This window comes from Sceloporus occidentalis, unplaced genomic scaffold (assembly GCF_023333645.1).
Source record: "Sceloporus occidentalis isolate IW3139 unplaced genomic scaffold, rSceOcc1.0.p SCAF_10, whole genome shotgun sequence".
In the NCBI taxonomy this organism is placed as follows: Eukaryota; Metazoa; Chordata; class Lepidosauria; order Squamata; family Phrynosomatidae; genus Sceloporus; species Sceloporus occidentalis.
The window spans coordinates 120192-134046 of NW_028316990.1; the positions used below are offsets into that span (position 1 = coordinate 120192).

General features: G+C 41.8%; 1 protein-coding gene across 4 annotated transcripts in view; it reads right to left on the reverse strand.

The window, feature by feature from the left end:
• Positions 1-13702, reverse strand: part of NETO2 (neuropilin and tolloid like 2) — a 30076-nt gene extending 16374 nt beyond the window's left edge. For 3 of the 4 annotated variants that reach the window (XM_089539481.1, XM_089539480.1, XM_089539477.1), the window contains exon 1: positions 13453-13702. In XM_089539481.1, coding sequence (XP_089395607.1) covers positions 13453-13489 — 37 coding nt within the window. In that variant the 5' untranslated portion in view covers positions 13490-13702. Of the gene's footprint in view, positions 1-5135; positions 5257-13452 lie in introns of all 4 variants that reach the window. The other variant, XM_089539479.1, reaches the window with a different exon arrangement.
• Between the last annotated feature and the right edge of the window lie 153 nt (positions 13703-13855).

Below are 13855 nucleotides of genomic sequence, written 5' to 3' on the forward strand. Positions count from 1 at the left end.
CAGCTGTTTAACCGAAGACCTTCCAAATTTTGAAAATGCCAAACTGTGACAAGATGGTATGGTATGGTATAGCAGGATCATCACATAATTAAGTGAGTACTTTCTTCCCAGTATGCCTTCCCAAGGCAAAGTTCCAGTACTGGTCTGCAAGTGGAAAGACAGAGATATAGTTATTGGATTGCTGAATTGTTCTGCAGGGCTTCAGGGTTTTGATTTCTCTTGAGAGCATATTTCTCTCAAGAATACTGCAAACTGCTCTCAAGAACAACTACTCTTCGTGATGCCTATTGTGTATACATCTGAAAAGCTTTCTATCATGTGGCTGGAAACAGGCAGACTTGTTTATACCTTACAGTTTCATATAAAGAAATTTGGGTGAATCTGTACAATGCTGTAGGCATCAAGGAAAAATTGAGGGACTCAGGAACAAGGTATCTGTTTGGGGCTAGATGGTACTAGAAAGTCTATTTTTAGGAGGACTTTCTCGGTGCTTGATATGTATTTTCTGTGTGGTTCTGAGGCTAGCAATCCACATGAAAGAAAGGTCTGTTTCATGATCTTGTAGCAACAGCAGAGGAACCCTTTCCTATTGAACTGGTAGGCTGGCACATGCTGCAGGGCTCTGAATAACTAACAGTCATGTGCATCTGGCTCAGAGAGGATGCAGCATGTTCTGAAACCATACTATAGGTTCAGAGACTACACATCTTCTGAAGCTGTAAGCTTTAAGGCTGCATTGAATACGCGAAGAGTGGGTGATGTACGTGTGTCAGTTCCATGGATACTGCAAACAGATCTGAGACCATTTAAATATCAGTTTGTGTTTACCTTGTACATTTCTGTGAGAACTGAAGCTTTATGTGGAATTCAATAAAAAGAACTAGGCCAATGGGAGAAAGATTGTTCTATTTGGGTAAAAATGGGTTGGAAAAGTTGATCTGCTCTCCTTGCATGCCATAAAACACACAGAAGAGGCCCACACAACCTGGTTAAAACCATGGTTTGGGAGAATCTCTCCTCTGTACCTACTTGGCACAGTCTCCCTGTTAAATCCTATCTCTGTATGTCTTCCTGTCACCTGTCGGCCTATGGTGACCCCATAAATTTCATAGAGCTTTTTAGGCAATGAATACTCAGCAGTGGGTTGCCAGTTCCTCCCTATGAAATATAGTCTACAACACATGGTATTTCTTGGCAGTCTTCCATCCAAGTACTAACCAGGGCTGACCCTGCATAGCTTCCAAGATCAGACAAGTACTGGTGCCTTTGGGGTATTTAGGCCCTCTGTTACATCCTATAGGGCAGTGTAAATGACCAAGATGGAGATATAATTTTACACATTTAAAAGAGCCCAAAAGATGCTCAACCACAGAGAATTCTACACAAGAGATATACATGCTTTTTAACAATAGCACAATTTAACAATCTAAGCACCTGATCGCAGCCACCTGACACTGATAAGTCTATCTACTATAGCTGCCCCTTTATTGTAAACTGATTTTAAGAGAGGGAAAAAGAAAATCAATGAACATCAATGCTTGTTTCTGTTCTACCAGCTTTTTGGCATTTTGCATTAAGAGGGGAAACAAAAGACACCAAAGACTACATTTTTCAGTGCCGCTGTCCAGCAATTTCCCTTCCTTCACTGCTGCTGCAGCTACAGAAACAAACCTTCTTCAAGGGGATTTATAAAATCTGATTGGTTTTCACTGAAGTTCGTGCGGATTCTATAAATAGTCCAGCACTGTGTGTATGTGTAGAATAGAAGAATACCAAAACAGCATGGCTAAGTAGCAGATAAGCAGGCAATTACACCAGATAAATGAGCTAGACATTTAGGGTTTTTCAAACTAGTCCCCATCCTATTCACTCCCTCCCACCTTAAATTCTTCTTTGGGCAAAGACACAGCAAAAAGAAGAAAATGCTTTGGAAGCATACTTCATGGAAATGATGTTTAACTACTGTTCCTCTACTACAGACGTGGGGAACAAATGTGCCGACCCAGCTTAGAGTAGGGAACCTGTGGCCCTCTAGATTTTTCAACTACAGCTCCCATCATTCCTCACTATCTGCTATGTTAATTAAAGCTGCAGTTCAGCCCTGGAAGGGCCACAAGTTGTGAATCCCTGACCTAGATGAATGCTGGTATTTGGAAAGGTAGTAAAATTTCTACAATAACATAATGGCCAATACCCATATTAAGTCAAAGAGCTTGCCAGAGAGCGTTCTGGCAACTTGACATTTATTACATTTTTAATGCCCAACAAATAAAGCTCTGTGTTTCACAAAATAAAACTTTTATAAAAGCACACAGGACAAAGTTTTATGTATAATATAAGTAAATAATAAAACTCAATGTAAAACTGTAAAATTGTTTAAAACAAGATAAAACAAGTAAAAACAGCAGAACAGAAAAATCTAAACAAAACCAAACACCCTTAAAAAAAACCTGAACAACTAAAAACATGGGAACATCTGGCACTGAAAAAACCAACCTAGCTGTTATGTGGCTCTCTAGAGAGTGCATTACACGATTTGGGTACCATCTCTAAAAAGGCTCTCTCCTTCATAAGCATCCTCCTCACCTTATTTCATAGAATCATAGAGCCGGAAGAGACCACAAGGGCCATCCAGTCCAACCCCCTGCCATGCAGGAACTCACAATCAAAGCACCCCCAACAAATGACCATCCAGCCTCTGTTTAAAAACCTCCAAAGAAGGAGACTACATCACTCTCTAAGGAGTTGTGTTCCACTATTGAACAGCTCTTACTGTCAGGAAGTTCCTCCTAACATTTAGGTGGAATCTCTTTCCCTGTAGCTTGCATCCTTTGTTCTGTGTTCTAGTCTCTGGAGCAGCAGAAAACAAGCTTGCTCCATCCTCAATATGACAGCTCTTCATATACTTACACAGGGCTATCATATGACCTCTTAACCATCTCTCCTCTATGCTGAACAAATCTAGCTCCCTAAGTCTCTCTTCATAAGGCATGGTTTCCAGACTCTTCACAAACAAACAAACAAGTTTATTGAATAGCCCAAGGGCCGTTTCAAAATGCTCAAAACATAGTAATACAAGCAATGCCACACACACACATATATATAATGTTAATATAGTGCACTAAGTGAAATAAACCACAATATATTATATATACTATATATATATGTATGAACAGCCTAAACATGCACAGCTTATATACAGACTATACAAATCTAAAAATATACAATATGTACTGAAAGATATACAAATAAACAGGTAAGAATAAAAATGGAGACTCTTCACCATTTTGGTCACTGTCCTTTCTACATTTGGAGAGGATAACACCAGGAAAATCTGAAGATTAATTTGGGTTCCAAGTAGTTAATTCTTCGAATAACATGTACCTCCAAATTGTCATTTCTAAAGATAACCCACTGTAGTAATCAGTTTGAGAAAGTATTAATTATAGCTAGGTTATTTATGTCCAGAAAGGTTCATAAATGGTTATCATCTTAAGCTGACATAAGGTACTCCAGACCACCAAGGCTACCTGTACCTCCAGTGACAATTCTGGATTTAAAAATACAGTACCTCCAAACTACAAGCATGTTTGTTTGTTTGACTGTATTCCTATCCTGCCTTTCCCCCAAAATGGGATTCCCCTTTTCCCTCAGGGGGAGTGCAACCCCCTCCCAGAACATACTGAACACCAGACAGTCAAGCAGATAATCAAACATAAACAGCATCTCTGTCTTGTCTGGCCTTCATTTTAGTGCAAGAGTGGGAATTGTGCAGCCTTCCAGATGTTGTTGAACTGCTTAGGGGTCTGGGACCTATGGCCCAACAATATCTGATGGGCTTTACAATTCCCACCCAGTCTACTACATTGCTGCATAAAGCACTCACCAGTCAGTCCATAGTCAGTCACTTGATTCTTAACACCTTAGTACCGTTTTATATATAACTGGTGACAAAAAGGGATAAAACTTAGGCCGAAAGCAGATGGTGGGGAAAAACCAGCTCACCCGTGTGGTTTCCTGATTTGCAGGGAGTACCTGCTGACTGCACCACTGGCTCCCACAACAGGCTGATAACTGATGCGCAGGCCATACTGCCCCTTCCTGCTGCAAGGATGGACCTGGCCCAATGGAGCAATTGTGGGTACAAGCTGCACTGTACCATTGTATTTTTGTTCCACCACAAGCACATGTGCACAACAACATGCACAAGCACATGATTAGCAGCCACTAATCACCTCCCTCGACCCACTTAGCTGCCAGCCCACTGGATGTCCCATGCAACCAGCTGATAGGCTGCACAACTGACTGACTGCCAGTATGGTACATTGGTGTGTCCAGTGACACATTGGCATTTCAGAGTCATGGAGGCCCTCCCCTGAAATTCTGCTCACTCCCTGCAATTCATCAAGTAGAGCAGAAGATTGCCACAATGGAGGACCAGCTCTTGAAGCTCCAAGCAGCCCCCTAGCTGTCCTGGAACAATGGGTACCTGTCCAGCCATTATGTCCCCCACATACATAATCCCTTTAAACAGGGGGAAGATGCAACAGTAACCTCCTATCACAATGCAAATGCACACACTATGATTATTTAAAAGCAGATTGACTACGAACAATATCATTATGAATATTATTCCTGCACGTACACTCCTATTCCTCCATCACCACCACCACCACCACCACAATTGACAGAGACTAATACATTATGTTGAGAACCAGGGATGTAAAGTAGCCTTGGAGAACTTTGGGTTGAGGTGATGATGGAGCACTGTTAAGAAAATGAATTGCACTGTAAAGTCATCGGATGACTGAGAAATTCATTCTACTTGAAGCAGCATTACTTTCCATTCCATGATCTCTGTGTGCCTCAAAGGAAACTGTAAAGGGATCCAAAAGCAGCTATACTTCCTAGAAAAGAAAAGGTCTGAAAAAAGGCAGACATAAACAAAATATATCGTATGTTAGGGATTAAAGTCTACAATTGCACTTTGTCTTCAGGCAAAATGATCATGTACATTCTTCTCATACCCCACATAACAACACATTTATGCTTGTATAGTAAATGGAGCAAAGAGGTTGAAGCAAGAATGAATTTAGTTATTTCTGTTTTGTTTGCACACATATTTTGATAGTCACCTGGAGACATCTTTTGGAGTCTCCAAATCAACATCTGTTTTACACTGATGTGTTATCTGTCCAATGAAAATAATCCAAAAGATGTTCCTTTCAAGAAGATTCACTGGTTTCTTTGCTGGTACTATTAAAGGAATTTGAGAAAATAATTTGGAAGACTCAAAAATTAGTATGCCATTTTTCAGAAGTCACCCTATCTCTACACAAATGATGGCTGTTGAATGAGCTACATCATTAGAAGTTAGATAGTGAAGTTTATTATACTCTTTATGAAGTGTCTTGCTTATTGTTATTTCTTACTGAGTGCCATCACAGCACAGTCCAAGGCTTAAGCTGGAAATACAATAAAGGTTAATCTTTTGTAAGGAAAAACTGTTAGACAGCTACCATTTCACTGTCTGATACTGGAAATTAACTGAGGATAATACAAATAAAGATTCAAATGTTAAATGGGAACAATGGTTTAATATTTTGATAGGAACAAAAAATGGCAATGTTAGCCAAACCGTTCAGTGAAGTTTCAAAACTACAACTGCCTTCCTTATTCTTGGAAACCAGTAGCCTAAACTTTGAACATCTTTCTTTAGCATCCCTAAACTAAGGGCAAGAGCAGATGGAGCAGAAAAGCTAGCTTACCTCCAGGGTTTCCTGATTTGCAGGGAGAACCCACTCATCGCAGCACTAGCTGCAATAACAGGCCAAACTCTGATAGGCACCACCCCTTTACACTGCAAGGATGGACCCACCAAAACAGAACATTTGTGGCTATAAGCCATACCACACCCCAAGTGCATGTGAATGCACACATGAACATGCTGCCAGGAGCCACCAAGTGCCTCTTTTGACCGAGTTAGCTGCTATCTCATTGGACTGGCCATGCATGCAACTGGCTGCTTGGTCGTACAATTGATTGGCTGCCCATACAGTGCGTCCATCACCCACTGAGGCACAGCATAATCATGGAGCCCCCTACAATACATACCCTTTATCTCCCCCTTCCTCCCCATAGCCCTCTGTTTGCTAATGTTTTTATTAAATCCACCGTATTGTTGGTATTGGATTATCATCATTTCACTTCAAGGGGAGTGCAACGTACAGCTGACCATGTATGTGCTTTTGTGGGCCAGCGGCAAAATAATAATGATATGGCCAGCAATAGAGTCTGTGGCTCAGCCAACTTAGGGCACCTGTTCCTGACCACTTCCACCAGCTGCCTTGTCCCTCCCTACTGTCTCTGACCAGCACACAATCTGCACACTGGTGCAACAGTTTGCACTTTCCAGCTTGAATGGGAAGAAACCAGGGGTTATTTTGCTCTAGCTGCTTCTTTTCACTCATGTGGACAACCTCTTGGAAGGTCAGTGGTTCCCAAAGTTTGGTCTTCCTGGTGTTTGGACTCTAAATCCCAGTAGTCCCAGTCAGGTTGGCCAACTGTCAGAAATTCTGGGAGCCAAAGCTGGCAACATCTGGAGAACCGACGTTTGGGAATCACTGGGGTAGAGTATATAACTGACTATAAAAACCCAGTTTTGAACCAGCATGCTGTTGCAGCAAATGAAATTGGCAAACATTTGAAGAAACAAAGTACAATTAGGTTTTCTTTATTTTCCCCCAAAATCACAAATGGTGCAAAGTTAAATTTTTGAAAAGAGAGAAGACATTGAAGACGAGTTTCCAAGAGGAAAGTGGCATTAAAAAAACACTTATGAAGTGGATCAGAAGCTGAAACTGAATGAAAATTTTATTCATATAATTGTAAACAGATTGAGGTGGTAGAAGTCATTAATTGCAGTTTGACTACAAATGGACAACATCCATTGATTTCACATAGAAATGCTTTGTAGATACCACCTTAGGTTTTATTCTAACAAGAGAGAATGGGAGTACTCACTTTGACAGAAGCTTTAGTTTATTCCAAAATCTGAGACACTGCAAAGGAATGCTATTAGACACTCAAAGAGCACTATAATGTGATCCTATGTAGCTGCCTGTGATTGCCAAGTTAGGTATTATCTCTTAATATAGGTCTTAATATAGCTTGTCAATCAAGCCATTTACATCAATGACATTGAGTTTTGGACAGAAAAGGAAGGGGAATGCCACTGAAATGTGAGTGAAAGTCAGTTTAACACTGGTTGCAGGCTAGTTCAGCAAATCTGATGCTACACCCTCAGGCTTGTTTCTCCAGAACTTTGTTCAGAACCTATGTTTCCGACCTCTCTATTGTTTTAGAGGTATATTAAAGAAATTTACTTTAAGACAAAATATGTTAGATTTCTGTAATTTATTATCAAACTCTAACTGCTAAAGAGTGATTGGCATTTGGGATTCTGGTTCTGCACTTAGGAATGATATGGCTAAATCATACAAAACAATACTCTACAAATTTAGCTGTATTACACAACTATGTGATACCCATAAATTGCTATCACAGTATATTCATCTTATTAAAAACAAATAGCATGGCATATCTTTATTATCTCAGAAAAAATATGTTTAAACATCTCTTTTTTAATTGACAGAATGTAATGTAATAACCTAGTGATAACAGGAACCTGGCAGGAAGAAAAAATAAATACGTGGTAAATAACCACACATTATTTATAGAATCCATGTGAATTGTTTAAAGCATAGCATACTGTATTATACTACACTATACTATATTATACTTAATGATTTTGAAGGTAGGGCTGCTTTCCTTGATGTTGGAAGCAAGCAGTCCAAACCTTGAGCATCTCTCTCTCTAGCTTCTGTCGAATAGGAAGGGTAGGATATGTACATATACTACATTTCAACTCTATGTTTTAAACAAATAACAAAAGATGATGCGTGTCACAACTGCCCACTGAGGAGCCTTAATAACATCTCCATCTCTCATTCCCAATGATATATTAAGTATTTACTATTATCTTCTCTACCTGGTTCCCAAAATGAGAGAGTAAACTGAAATATATTCACCAGACCATTCTTAAAACTCTTGCTGGCTGTATAGAGTTATACCTCTTACATGCACTGTATTATTGTTTAAAATCAACTTTAACATTTAAACTTGATGTATTTAATCCTACAATCCAGTTTTGGAAGAAAGTGCAATTTGTAGAGTTATTAAAGGATGCACATTCACAACCTCACCATTTTTCAAGGCAAAGATGAACATTATTACAGCTGACTTTTACACACACACACACACACACACACACACACACGCCATATTCACACTTAAACAGTAGCTGACAAAAAAATTACTGAGTAAATAGCAGTATTTCTATTCATTCAGTCTGTTCAAGCTGTTATGTACCATAGAAAAACGTATGAATGCATGTTAGGTTCAAATCAAATTTTGCCACCTGAACACCATGAGAGGTCACCCTAACACAAGAGACAAGCTACTTCCTATCAGTAGTATTTGTCTGTTCCTTCAATTAAGGAAGCCAATGTTCCAAATAACTCTATTTCCTGGCAGAATGTTTTAACAAAATTATGCAAAAACGCTTGATTGTTACGTTTGTTCAGAGCTGCCGTTTCTTTTGAAATATACTGAGGCTGTAAATCATAGTCAACATCTGGTTTCTACAGAAGCATTCTCTCTACAGCTCTGCTGTGGAAATACGTAAGAGAAATACTACTATACAACGAGAAAGATTCAGATAAGTAAGGTTTAAGAAAATTGAAATCTGAGGAGTGGAATTAAGGTTAAAAAAAGATGAATGAACAAGAACTTAAAAGAAGTGATGGTACAAATCAATGCTTTCTCATTCTGGGGGGGATGGAGTTGCTGCTACTGATAAAAGTGATCATAGTTCTACACTCTGAAGATTCAAAACAGAGAATGATATAAGCATCACGAGTGCTACTATTTGTATTTATAATAAACTTTATATTATTATGTTTATAATAGTGTTATATTTATAGTAAACTAGAAATTGTCTAATTGCTTTTAAATTAACTTTTATACTTCTACTGTTATCAAGGTTTTGTATAGTTTTAAAATCTGTATGGTCTAAAAAATGTTGTTAGCCACTCTGAGTCCCATTATTGGGAGAGCCAGGATATAAATGAAAAGAAGAAGAGAAGAAATGGTGTGCTTACAACTTTCTCAAGGTTTTGTTTTAGGGAGACTGCTTGGCTAATATCGCCATTCCTTCTTTTACAGTTATAAAATTAGGAATGTCTCCTGTGAGCTACAGGAAGGTCTGCAACAAGACAAGACAAACTTGTCACCCATTCAGCTGTAGGCATTCAAAGAGGAGGCTGCAGTGCAATCTGATTCTTTCCTACCTTTTGTGGCAGCAGAACTGAGATCACATCCATCTATTAAAAGCACAGTGTTCTGGGATTTTTCTTGGGGGCTATCTCTGATACCTCTAGGAAGCAAACTTCACTGTCATAGGACTTTATCACACGTAGGTCCTATCTGCTTCCATCCCAAAAATGGTTAAAGTGGTGACATCCCAGAAAAGCGAGCCCATTTGCTATTGGTTATCACACACAGAGCACAGCAAGGGGTTAAAAGCACATTAAAGTGGGCTCAATGTGAATTTGGCTATCAAAAGAAGACAAACAAATCCCCATTGCAAGCTTATAAATACATTATCTGGGCATGCTCCAAAGTGTCATTCCCACAAGTGCACACACACACACACACATGCTCTGGGGAGGGGAGACTTACAGCCTGCTGACTTACAGTGACCCCATTAATTTCATAGGGTTTTCTTTAGGCAATGAATACTCAGAGGTGGCTTTGCCAGTTCCTTTCTACGAAATATATCCAACAGCACCCAGTATTCATTGGTAGTCTCCCATCCAAGTACTAACCAGGGCTGACCCTACTTAGCATCCAGACCAGACTTCAAGTGTAATGTTGGCATCAGTTGGGATCTGATGCCTTTTAGGGTATTTTGGCTTACATTGGGTCTTGCCTTACTGAACATAATGCTTTCTTCTGTACTTTTTATGTTACTCTGTCAGCAATCTCCGAACAATATACAGTACACTCTTACTGGGAGCAAGTCTCACTGTAGTAAGTGGGACTTACTTCTGAATAGACATTCATAGGATTGTACTGATTGCAATCAAACTAGTGACTGACCTATTTATTGAATTTAGGCAGACAGAGGAATTTTAAGATGCATGCCAGAAGCCACAGCCATGTTGAGCACTCCTGAAATTTCCTTTGACAAGCAAGGGCATCTTGCCAGGAGGGTCTTACCCCAGAGTCCTATTTGTCGCTCTAGCCCATTAAATTTTCACAATGAGCAAGTGACACAAAGCTGGGTGATGCCTTAAATCTTAGGCAGCAGAAGGCTGAAAACAGAGGAGGGCTATTCGATCATCACTGGCTGCCTTGGACTGAGAGAGAATAGCGACCAATCTATGGCTTCTCCAACAAGTCACAATGCACAAAGCACATGGATGGATCTTAGGTTAAGAGAAGGTTAAGAGGTAATATGATTGCCCTATTTAAATATTTGGTGTCATACTGAGGATGAAGCAAGCTTGTTTTCTGCTGCTCCAGAGACTAGTACAGGGAGCAATGGAAGCAAACCACAGAAAAAGGGATTCCACCTAAACATTAGAAAGAGCTGTTTGATAGTGGAACTCACTCCCTCAGTCTCCTTCTGTGAAGGATGGATGGCCATCTATTAGGGGTGCTTTGATTGAGAGTTCCTGCATGGCAGGGGGCTGGACTGGAGGGCCCTTGTGATCTCTCCCAACTCTATGATTCTGCGATTCTTATGATTTTAGGTGCATCTTGGTCTCGGCTTCCTGCCCACATGGTGATTTTCTTTGAAGCAAGGAAGAGGGATGGATTAAGAGATGGAGAAGTACCAGAATGATCATGAAGCCCCATGTCTTTCCTTAGGTCTGCCTCTTCTTTTCAGTGCCAGCCTCAAATGTTAAGGAGTATAGTGGAGCTGCCATATACTCTGGAAGGAGCAGTATCTAAAAGGAAAGATGTCAAATCACAGGGCAAGGAGGGGAGAGGATGATAGGTGGATAGTTGAAATTTTTTACTGTCAGGTCTCTTAAAGCTCTGTCAGGATGGAATAGGTTTTACAAGTCTTGAATGAGATGCAAAGTGAGGTTGAAAAATGCCATCTCTCCTTCCCCGCTGTGCCCTAAATACAATGCAGTATCCTCAGATTAAAGAACCTGGAAAAGTCAGTGGCTTGTTACAGACTGCCAAAATAAAGCTGCTTCGGGTCTCTTTGGAGGTATGCTATTTAAATGATGCATGGGTCCTAAGAGTCTGGAGGTTGCGCCAAAGCCACACTCCATTCCTAAGCACTGGAGTGCAGCTTTGGTACAGCTTCCGGATTCTTAGCATGCATGCATCATTTAAAAAGCATACCTCCAAAGAGACCCGAAGCAGCTTTATTTTGGCAGTCTGTAACAGGCCAGTGTGTCTGAAACTAGAGAGCAGCAAAACAAGCTTTCTCTTTCAGTCTCATACAGGCAGAGAGGTCTAAAACACACTACAGAAATAATCCAGTTCGAGACCGCTTTAGTGGCCTTGGCTCAATGCTAGGGAAATGTAGGAGCTGTAGTTTTGTGAGACACTTAGCCTTCTCTGTCAGAGAGCTTTGGTGCCACAACAAACTACAGTTCCCAGGATTCCCTAGCACTGAGCCAGGGCAGTTAAAGCAGTCTCAAACTGGATCCTTTCCGCAGTGTGTTTTGGACCAGAGATCCCTTTTAGAAGCTGGTAAAGAGCAAATGGCATTTAAAAAACCATCAACAAACCAAACAACCTCAATTTAAGAAGAGATTATGTGGGGATCATGGCATCTTGCTCACATTCCTCTGCCCTTTGGGTTGAACCAATAAAGGCACCGCAACTAATATGGATTTTGGACACTTGAGGTCTTGCGGATGCCTTGGCACACATCTCCTTCCCCGTCTTCCCCAACATCTGTCTTTCTTTCTTCCGCTAAGCTTTGTGTTACTACTGTCTAAGACTGCAGCAACCATCTATGCCCAGCAACAGCTGGCTTTCCTTCCAGATGCCACATTAGCCCCTCTTAACCCCAAGGCTGGAAATGGAGGGGGGACAACATCTGGCCACTTTGAGGAAAGGGACGCAAGATGGATGCTTTGCCCTCCGGAGCGTGTTTGCTTCAGATTCCTAAGACCCAGGTCCAAAACACACGGCAGAAATAACCCACTTTGAGACCGCTTTAACTGCCATCGCTCAGGGCTAAGGAATGATGGGAATTGCAGTTTACTGTGGCCCCAGAGCTCTCTGACAGAGAAGGCTGGATGTCTCCCAGAACCACAGTTCTCAGAAGCCCCTAACATTTAATGCGGTCTCAAACCGGATCATTTCTGCAGTGTGTTGTGGACTCCGCTCTCATTTCCCATCTGAAAGAAAAAGGCATGGCTATTGCTGTTATTGTTATTACTACTCCTACTCCTGTTACTACTACTATTATTATTATCAGTGTCGTTGTTTTTACTAAGGCAAACCTGCCACAGGGCTTTCTTGCCAAGATCTGTCCAAGGGAGGTTCGCCATCATCCTCTGAGGCTGAGAGAGCGCGACTCCCCCAATGTCACCCAATGCGCTTCCTTAGCCGACCCAGGGTTCGAATCCTGGTAAAATGATCACCATTACAGGAATGTTATCATTTAATTCAGATGTAGTGATGCTTATGGGGGGGGGGGGGCTATATTTTTGGTGAACCTAAGGCGAACCTATCCTAGGCTTCTTCATTGCCACTGCCATCCTCTGAGGCTGAGAGAGTGTGACCCTGGCTTGATTACATCTATCTGATCCTTTAATCTGTTTGCAGTGATGCCTGCGCTTTTGGACATTTGGCGACCTTTAAGGCAAACCCATCCTAGGCTTTCCTTGGCATGTTTCTTCAGGAGGGCTTTTTTGGGCCACTGCTGTCCTTTGAGGCTGAGAGAGTGTGACCCTTCAATATTCATTATATTAATTATATTGTATACATTAATATTTACTTATATTGTGCCCTTTCTCCAAAAACATAAAAAGTGTCCCATTAAAAGAGATTAAATTATTAAAGTATTAAAAAACACCATTAGAAAACCAGGTATTATTATGATTATTGCTATCCTGAGATGAATGTTTTACCCTTTAGTCCGTTGGCAGTGACGCCTGTCAGGGCTGCGTTTCACTCAATGGCGCTCTTCGGGGGAAGGCTGCGTCTGCGCTGCGGGATTAATCCGCTTCGAGAGCGGCTCCGTCTGAACGCGGCGCGGATCCCTTGGGCCCCAGCCTCCCCAAAGCGGGTTATGCTTACCATCCTCCTCATGCTCATGATCCTATCCCCGGAGCCCTCCTCCCTGGTCCTTACCTTCGAGGACCGAGGGGACCTTCTCCAGCGCCGCCATGCTCCCGCTCCAGTCTCGGCGGCACCTGTGGCGCCCCTGCCTGCCTGCCTCCTTCCCTGCCTCAGGCGGCGGCGGCGGCGTCTCCCTTCGTCATGGCGGGGGCCTGGGCCGCCCCTCCATGGAGACAGAGGCGGGAGCCCTCGAGGCTGGGAAGAAACAGACCGAGGTCGGAGCAGGAGCCGCCTCTCCGCCTTGGAAAGCGAGGGACGCCGGGGAAACAGCCCCAGACGACGACGACGCCGCTCCTTCCTTCCTTCCTTCCTTCCTTCCTTCCTTCCTTCCTTCCTTCTCCTTCTCCTTCTCCTTCGCAGCCAGAGGCGGGTCTGCCTTGGCGACGAGGCTCTTCTCTCTTCCCTCAGCCGCCGC